General features: G+C 38.8%; 2 protein-coding genes across 2 annotated transcripts; one reads left to right on the forward strand and one right to left on the reverse strand.

Annotated features, from left to right (window-relative positions):
• Positions 1-4,924: 4,924 nt before the first annotated feature.
• On the reverse strand, positions 4,925-5,740 carry LOC114385313. Its single transcript, XM_028345338.1, has 2 exons — positions 5,187-5,740; positions 4,925-5,037 (listed from the first exon to the last, which is right to left on the reverse strand). The coding sequence occupies exons 1-2, from the start codon at positions 5,707-5,709 to the stop codon at positions 5,003-5,005; spliced, it is 558 nt and encodes a 185-aa protein (XP_028201139.1). The 5' UTR covers positions 5,710-5,740; the 3' UTR covers positions 4,925-5,002.
• A 449-nt stretch (positions 5,741-6,189) lies between these two features.
• LOC114385322 lies at positions 6,190-9,475 on the forward strand. The gene is made up of 3 exons (XM_028345351.1): positions 6,190-6,299; positions 6,732-7,648; positions 7,771-9,475. The coding sequence occupies exons 2-3, from the start codon at positions 7,123-7,125 to the stop codon at positions 7,773-7,775; spliced, it is 531 nt and encodes a 176-aa protein (XP_028201152.1). The 5' UTR covers positions 6,190-6,299; positions 6,732-7,122; the 3' UTR covers positions 7,776-9,475.

Below are 9,475 nucleotides of genomic sequence, written 5' to 3' on the forward strand. Positions count from 1 at the left end.
GTGTGCCCTGGAGAATATTTCATCTGAAGAGTTTTTGAGAATATTGTTATTGATGGTAAACTCAGGAAATCTAGAGACTTTATGAATTACCTTTTAGGTCTTGTGGTTTGGTTTGTGTAATAACTAGTCCCTCTCCTACTTGCTTCTATTTTTTGCACATAGAAGTAAAAACACTAGTCTAAAATACATGTTGTCCATTACTTTAAATATCATAAGGAAAACCGAGTTGTACAGCAGAACTATTTTGGCCCATTATTTTAAATTGATAAATTGTTGGAACCAGTCTATCATTTTATAAAAACTGGTCGCTGGCAAGTATATTCATGTAGTGATGGGTGTGAATGGATGAATTAAAAATCTTTCTGGACAAATAGTCTTAGTAGGAAAGTGGGCCATTATGAGAGAATTCAATGCAATTCTTATAGAAAAATGAACTGTATTTTTCTATGTTTGAGAAGGTACAATGGTGTGTATAAATAGGGTTACAAGACTGATTTTGTACACTAATTTAGAGCTAAAAATCAGGAACCAAAATCTCTATAATTGTTGTAACTAAGAAAGAAAATAAATAATAGCAAATCCTAATTATAGTTGTACAATTAGAATCACATGATTCTGTCTAATTTCCACAATCATCTACACCCCCCCTCAACCTGGGTGATAGATATTTATCATTCCCAGATTGGTTCTAATGTCCTCATATGAGTGTCTTGGAAGAGCTTTAGTTAGGATGTCTGCTGTTTGGTTACATGATGGAACATGGGTAACAACTATAATGTCTTGGTCAATTTTTTTCTTAATGAAATGTTTGTCAATCTCTATATGTTTTGTTCGATCATGATGAACTGGATTTTTGGCCATGCTTATGGCAGCTCTGTTGTCACATAGTATCTTCATTGTAGAGTAGGTGGGAATCCTGATTTCTTCCAAATCCTCTTCAGTCAAATTCCTTCGCAAATGTCATGTGCCATGACTCTTAGTTCGGCTTCTGCACTACTCCTAGCTACCATGGACTGCTTCTTGCTCCTCCAAGTTACCAGATTCTCCCACACAAAGGTGCAATAACCAGTAGTTGATTTCCTGTCAAAAGCACAACCTGCCCAATTGATAATTGCTATTCAAGAGTACAAAATCCATTAAAAAGTAGCAATGTGCCTCTAATTTTATGGTTTCTTGTGTAAGATTTGTAAATAACTGATTTTGTTTGAGTTTTACACAGTGGAGGCTTCATTTTGATGATTGAGATTGTTAATATTTGGATTTTCAGGTTTAAGAAAGGAAGATTTGGAAGTGTTGTTAAAGAGCTCGCTCAGCGAGCCAGACTAGCTAAGCGAGGCTAATCCGCTTAGCGAGGAAGCCAGCTCGCCCAATGAGAGAAGAACCCTAGAGAATGTAAAGTCAGATAGCAGCGCGCTAAGGGCACAGCCAGCCCGCCCAGCGAAACCTTTGTCGCTTCTCACGCTTAGCGCGTCCACATCCACTAAGCGCCCAGTCACTAACTCTAGCTCAGCGAGACATGCTCGCTAAGCGTGCATTCATAATCTAAGAAACCCAAAAGTCTTTAAAGCTGGAAGAGAAAGGGAAACTAGGGGGCACATGTAGCGTAGGAGAGAAGAAAACGGAGCATCAAGGCTGAGGGAAGGAAAGGAAGCTGCTTTCTTCATACTTTCACTTCACCATTCCATTTCAATCTTGTTTTTAGCCTTGTATTGAGCTCTCCATGCTAATGGAGGACTAAACACTTCATTGTTAAGGAGTTTTTCCACTGAGCACTCTTGATGTAAAAACTCTAACTATCTATTTAATATTATTTGCTAATGTTCTCTGCTTCTATCTGTGGTTACTTATCATATTTATGACTTGATCATCCATTTATATGCTTTGTTAGGATTTAAGTGTTGGGAAATGCTTTTAGTCCTTAGAACTTGGTAGAACAGCTTGAAGCCTTCGTTTCTAGGAATAGTGTGAAGTAATCTAGTAGAAATTGCATCTAATCCATAATGCGGCTCGCTTAGACTGAATTTGTTGAGGAATCAAGAATGAAACTAGGAGGGCTAGGCTCTTTCATGTGAGATATTGCAGTTAGAGTAAGTTTGACAGTGCAAAGAACATTAGGATAATGTTAGATAGAAAAAAACTTCATTAGTCACATCAAGAAAAAGTTCAGTAGAATACTCTCCGACATATCCACCTCGGTATTTGTTTCATCTCACAACTCAGCGTTTATTTCTAGCATTTGTTCTTAAGTTGAGAAAAATTGTTACAGTTCACTTGATGACATGAATGAGCTGCTTCATTTCACTTTACTACAATTAAACATTGTTTACAAACTGAATATGCGTCATTGAAGTACAAGAAATTCTCTGTTGATACGATACTCGGTCTTACCATTTTAATTACTACTTGAACAAATTGGTGTACTTGTCAATAGTTCTAACACCAATCCAAGTTTGTATATACTTCAATGCCCTTGTCTGAGTTTTTCTTGAAGTAGAGACCTTTGCCTAGGGTACCTTTAAGGTATTGTAGGATTCTCCTCATAGCTTTCTCATGAACATCTGTGGGATTTGACATATGGCGACTTGCCATACTTACTGCAAAACCAATGTCCGGCCTGGTATGTGTCAAGTAGATTAATTTTCCAACCAGACTTTGGTACCTGGTTTTATCAGATGGAGGACTATCATCTTCAAAGCTGTTCTGATTGGTTGGTTCTATAGGGGTGTTGGCTTCCTTGCACCCAAGCATCCCTATTTCTTGGAGTAGATCTAGGGTGTACTTCCTTTGAGACATATAGATCCCATGCTTTGTTCGAGCCACTTCCATCCCTAGAAAGTACTTAAGCTACCCCAAATTTTTTACCTCAAATTCTCTAGCCAGAAAACTCTTCAAGGGATTGATTTGGTTATGGTCGTCTCCCGTGATTACAATGTCATCAACATAGACGATAAATAGTGTTACCTTCCCTTCCAATGAGTGTTTAACAAACATTGTGTGATCTGACTGACATTGGGTGAACCCCTCTTTCTTGACAGCTCGGGTCAGCCTCTCAAACCAAGCTCTTAGAGATTGCTTAAGACCATACAATGACTTCCGGAGTTTGCATACCTTATTTGAGGTGTTGGCTGCTTCACAACCTGGAGGAATCTGTATGTCCACTTCCTCTTCCAACTCGCCATTTAGGAAGACATTTTTGATATCCAGCTGGTGCAAGGGCCAATCCAGGTTTACTGCCAATGACAAAATAACTCAAACTGAGTTGAGTTTGGCTACTGGTGCAAAGGTTTCTTCATAGTCCACCCCATATGATTGGGTGAATCCTTTTGCCACTAACTTGGCTTTGTACCGGTTTATACTACCATCAACATTGTACTTGATAGTAAAAATCCACTTGCATCCAACTAGTCTTTTTCCTTTAGGTAGAGTAGTGATCTCCCAGGTGTTATTCTTTGCCAATGCTTGAAACTCTTCATTCACTGTTGTAGTCCATTTAGGATGTTGGAAAGCTTCCTGAATGTTTCTTGGGACATGAGTGCTATCAAGCAATGCTACAAAAGCCTTGTATCCCTATGATAATTTTCCATAGGATATATATTTTTCAATGGGGTGTTGAGTGCAGGTTCTCACCCCTTTTCTCAAGGCAATAGGCATATCCAAGTTACTTGTATTAGTATGAATAGATTCAGAGATAGGAATAGAGTTACCTGTGGGAATTTCATTTTCAGGAGCCTGGTCAGATTCATGGATCTACATTGAAACTATGATTGGCTTTACCGCCTTCTGGTTTCTCCTTTTTCTAACGTAAACCCTCCAGTTTTGATCTTGACTCCTTGGTTGAGCTTCTTCTGGTTTCGCAGAAGCAATTTCTGTTAGTACTGCTGATATAGTTTCTTCAATCTCTGGTTCTGCAGGAGCAGTTTCTGTAGTCTCCAAAGGTGCAGCCATCTCATCCTTTTCTAAGTCTAAAAGTTGGAATTCTGTCATGTCAGTCAAAACTGGCATCTTCTCCCCTTGAATGCCAACTTTGGGATAGTAAGGCCGATGCTCGAAAAATGTCACATCCATTGTATGATAGAATTTTCTGGTTGTGGGAGAGTAGCACTTTTACCCCTTTTGGTGAGGTGAGTATCCTAGGAATATGCTTTTGATGGAGTTGGGATCAAGTTTACTACGGTGTGGGTCTAGGTTGTGAAAAAAATATGAACAACCAAACACTTTCAAGGGAATTGAGGTGAGGCTTTTGTTGGTTGGGTAGGTGGTCTGAAGGACTGTGTGAGGGGTGTTGAAATTAAGGACACTAGAAGGCACTCTGTTTATGAGATAGGTTGCGGACAATACAACTTCTCCCCAAAATTGTTTTGGTACATTTGTGGCCAACATCAGTGATCTCGTCACTTCCAGTAGGTGTCTATTTTTCCTCTCCGCCACTCCATTCTGTTGTGGAGTGTCTACACATGAACTCTGATGCACAATTCCATTTTTCTGTAGGTAGAAATTCAGCATGGAATTATAGTATTCACGACCATTATCTATTCTCAATACCTTAATGTTGGTCTGGAATTGTGTTTGCACCATTGTATGAAAAATCTCTAATATTTGTCCTACTTCTGACTTTTCCTTCATAAGAAACACCCATGTGACTCTTGTGTGGTCATCGATGAACGTCAAAAACCATCTAGAGCCGATAATATTGCTGGCTCTTGATGGTCCCAATACATCACTATGAATTAGCGAGAATGGTTAGGAAGGTTTGTAAGGTTGTGGGGGGTAAGTGCTCCTAGTATGCTTGGATAATTGACAAGTTTCACAATGAAAATTTCTTAGTCTTTTATTGAATAATGATGGGAACATTTTTTTCAAATACATAAAATTTAGGTGGCCTAATCTATAGTGCCACAACATTACAGACTCTTCACTTTTTGAAGGGATCACTATACATGAATTAGCTTCGGGTTTCTTATTGGAATCTTTAACCTGAAGAAGATAGAGCCCATCACATTCTTCAGCACTGCCAATCGTCTTTCCCGACCTCAAAATCTGAAAAACACACACATTATGGGAAAATTTAGTGACACAGTTCAAATCATTTATCAATTTGCTGATGAACAGCAAGTTGCAGTCAAGTTTGGGTACATAAAGTACAAAATTTAAAGTGATATCTTCTAAAATCACAACTGAACCTTTACCAACAACTTTTGAGAGTGTATCGTCTGCTATCCGAACTGTAGAGTGTTCATGACATGGAGAATAGTTGTCAAAAACAGTTATGTCTCCAGTCATGTGATCTGAAGCTCTAGAGTCTATAATCCAGGATCTTCTTTTTCCTTTGGAGGTGTTTAAAGTATGTGAAAAATTACCTTTCTGAGCTACTTTTGTTGTACTAGTAGGTTTCCTTGTGCTCAACAAGGTTTGTTGGAGAAGTTTCTGCAGGGATTCTATTTGTTCCCTGCTAAAGGGACTTGGATCAGAACTTACCTCTCCTTCTTGAGAAGTGTTATAAGTTGTGTTGCCTCTAGTTTCCTTATTCCGGAATGACTTTGCATCTAGTGGTTTACCATGGATGTCCCAGCAGGTTTCCTTGGTGTGGCCTAGTTTCCTGCAATGATCACAACAGGGGCGGTTCTTCTTCTGTGGTGGACGGGTCTGATTCCCTCCTGATGCCAATGCTGAGTTTTCAATGTATGGGGCTAGCGTAATGTTCCCTAGCATAAATTTTCTTCTACTCTCTTCTCTTCTTACTTCTGAGAATACTTCCCGTAATTTTGGATGTGGTTTGGTTCCAAGTACTCTTCCACGTACTTCATCAAGGTCCCTATTAAGCCCCAACAGAAATTTGTAGATTCTGTCCTTTTCCACCAACTCTCTATATTTCTTTTGTCATCTGGACACTTCCATTCCATTCCTTCGTAGGTATCCAATTGCTGCTAGTATCTACTCAAGGTGTTGAAAAATTCAGTGACTAATTTTTCTCCCTGTCGCAGGTCAGGAGCAGGCTCTTGATCTCAAATATGGCAGAAGTGTTGTCTTCATTGCATTCCATATCTCCTTTGCGGTGTCATAATACATGAAGTTCTCCCCAATTTCATTTGTCATGGTATTGAGAAGCCACGACATCACCAAACTGTTTTCTAGTTGCCATTTTTGAAGGTTGGAATCCCTCTTTTTTGGTTGTTTGGGGTCACCCGAGATATACCTTCCCTTTCCTTTTCCTTGGAGGAAGATGCGAATTGACCTCTCCCATTGGATGAATTTTTGCCCATTCAGTTTGTGGCATGTGATAGGGAGAGCAATCCCTTCAGGTGAGCTGGTTAGCAACATGTCAGTCTCCCCTTTGGTTGCGTTTTCTGTTTTCTCCCTTTCCATGGTAGGACCAATGCTAGGTTTAGGGAAGTATCAGATCGAGCTCTGATACCATATAGAAAAATGAAGTGTATTTTTCTATGTTTGAAAAAGGTACAATGGTGTGTATAAATAGGGTTATTCTGTACACTAATTTAGAGCTAAAAATCAAGAACCCAAATCCCTATAATTGTTGTAACTAAGAAAGGAAAGAAATCATAACAAATCCTAACTATAGTTGTACAATCAAAATCGCATGATTCTGTCCAATTTCCGCAATCATCTATAATTCTTGTTTGTTATCTTTTTGGTCTCTACTTTAATCCTTTTTTAACTTTTTGTTAGCATGTTATTCCTTCCTTTTGAGAACTGAATTTGTGCTGTGAAAACAGTCAACTGTTGTTTTCCAGGTTAAGCTCTGTGAAGAATCTTATGTACTGTGGCTCATGTACATCAATAGTCGGGGGAAGCTTGCTGACCGATTGGTTGCCTATGATTCTGCTCTCTCAGTGCTCTGCCAACATACATCTGCCAGTCCCTAGGGCATAATACATGAAAGTGCATGCATCTTAGACCTGTTTTTACAAATGATGCATTGCCTATGCATGTCAGGGAATGTTGAGAAGGCCATTGAAAGAAGTTATGGAATATTCTCTACTACAACAAAATCCAATGAGTCTCATCATCTGTCACTCTTAGAAATACTCAATTGCTTAACTGTTTCTGACAAATGTGTATTCTGGGTTTGTTGTGTTTACTTAGTTATTTACAGGAGACTGCCTGATGCTGTTCAGAAGTTTGAATCAGAGAAAGGTCTCCTTGATAATGAATGGCCCTTTGTCAGTTTATCTGAAGATGGCTATTAAACTTGTGGAAACAGCTATTGAATCTATTGATTCTTTTGTCTATCGTGAATCTGTAAAAAGTGAAGTTAATCTCAGGTCTGCTCAACTTTTTGCTCTCAATCATCTCAGATGCATGGCTGCCCTTGATAACAAAGAATGCTTTAGAGATTTGCTGGATAAATATGTTGAGCAGTATCCTTCCTGCATAGAATTGGTCCTGGCATCAGCTCTTATACAGAAACAGGATATTAATGTTGATAGTTTCATGGGATTTGAGGAAGCCATTAACAGATGGTCAATAGAAGTTCCTGGAATCCAGTGCATCTGGAATCAGTACATTGAAAATGCTATCCACAATCGAAGAATTGATCTGGCAAAAGCAATTACAATCTGGTGGTTCAAATCTATTTGGCAAGTACAAGTACAAAATCTCCCAAATGGAGGGATGGAGATCACTGATGATGGTAATTCTTGTGGCTCCCTGGGATTGGATTCAAAATCTGTTTCAGACAGATCCAGTTATGATCATAAACAGATAGATATGATGTTTTGATTTCTTAATCTGTCTTTCTATAATTTTTTACAGAATGATAAAACAGCAGCATGCATTGCTTTGGACAAGGCTAAGAGTACTGCTAGTTTTGGAGGTTTAGAGCAATGTATAAAGACATATGTAATGTTTCTGGTTTATGATGCGTGGAGCTTGAAGGAGGATGGTTCTGATGGTGCCATCAAGAAGAATTTGGAGTTGTATGCTGATGGTTCCTCTCAAGCATTGCTAGTTCCCAAGGTGTTGACCAGAAAATTTGTTGACAGCATCAAGAAGCCAAGAGTGCAGCCATATTAAGTCCAGTTTCATTTGACTGTTCTCTGCTAAATTTGATACTTCAGTTATGGTTTGGTTCATCTATTTTACCACAAACTGTTAGTGACCCCAAACATCTGGTGGATTTTGTTGAAGCCATTATGGAGGTTGTTCCTCACAACTTCCCATTAGCTATTGTTGTTTGCAAGCTACTAACCAAGGAATACAATTCTGACTCAAACTCAGCCAGTCTATGGTTTTGGGCTTGTTCAAGCCTGCTAAATGCAATTTTGGATGCCATGCCAATACCACCTGAATATGTCTGGGTGGAAGCTGCAGAGCTTTTGCACAATTCTATGGGCATTGAGACAATATGTGACAGATTTTATAGAAGGGCTCTATCAGTGTACCCATTTTCTATCATGTTGTGGAAATCCTTCTATTAGCTGTATATGATCAGTGGAGATGGAAAAGATGTTGTTGATGCAGCAAAACAAAGGGGTATTGAACTTTGTTAACTAAAGATTTAGGAACCGATTGAAAGTCAGGTTGGTAGGATCAACATAATTGCTCACGGGAAATTTGTTCGAATCATACAATATTTCCACCTTTTGGAAGCAGTTCTAATGACAAAGAAATTTCAGGTGTTTGAGAGTTGAACCTATATCGAACTTTTGTTCTGGAAGGTATATAAGGTATGAGTACATTGGCAATGTCTGGTGAGTTTTTAGGTGCAGGCACAAACAAATTATAGGTTATGAAACTTTATAGGAACAGTGAATCTTTTCTGTTTTTGCCATCTCACCTTTTGTTTTCCATCCCCCACCTCCCCGTTTTCTTATAATTGATGTTAGCCTACTTCACTGGTGCATGCCCGATCCTACACACAAAAATGGGAAACAGAATAGTACTAAGACATGTGAAGGCCATTCCACCATAATTGGGGAATGCTGGTAACTTACTCGTTGACACTTTTGAACATTTTACTGCTATTAGGTGAAATCTTGTGTTGGCATCACTAAATAACTCGAACCCAATCCCTATATAAGTATGACCTATCAATCATAATAATTAGTTTTCAATTCCTTTAATTATTTAGCCGTGCAAATCTATTATTTCCAATTCTGATTTGTTGAGAATTATTAGGAGATTGGTAGCTTGATTCACTACATATTAGGGCTGTTCACTTGTATATATATCACTGTAAACTAATATCAAATTTATCAATAAAAGTTACAAACTTATTCCTCTATATGGTATCAGCCTAAACGATCCACCCATTCCCTATTTCTTCAATTAAGGACGTCGTTCCCCACCCTTGCCTCCCATGGCCGACAACAACTCCTTCATTCCCAACCCCCATGAGCCATCCAAACCCCTTGCTTGCATCACTTTCACCAATGTCACCAAACTTCTTCCCAACAATTATCCTAATTGGAAACAACAAGTTGAAGCTCTCCTTGATGGTTATGATCTCCTCCAATAT

Source organism: Glycine soja, chromosome 2 (assembly GCF_004193775.1).
Source record: "Glycine soja cultivar W05 chromosome 2, ASM419377v2, whole genome shotgun sequence".
Classification (NCBI taxonomy): Eukaryota; Viridiplantae; Streptophyta; class Magnoliopsida; order Fabales; family Fabaceae; genus Glycine; species Glycine soja.

Coding starts and splice junctions, on each gene's coding strand:
- LOC114385322 (XM_028345351.1), top strand. CDS start 7,123: ATGCTGTTCAGAAGTTTGAATCAGAGAAAGGTCTCCTTGATAATGAAT.
- LOC114385313 (XM_028345338.1), bottom strand. CDS start 5,709: ATGCTAGGGAACATTACGCTAGCCCCATACATTGAAAACTCAGCATTG. Junction 5,038..5,186: donor TACACTCTCAAAAGTTGTTG/GTAAAGGTTCAG, acceptor TGTGTTTTTCAG/ATTTTGAGGTCGGGAAAGAC.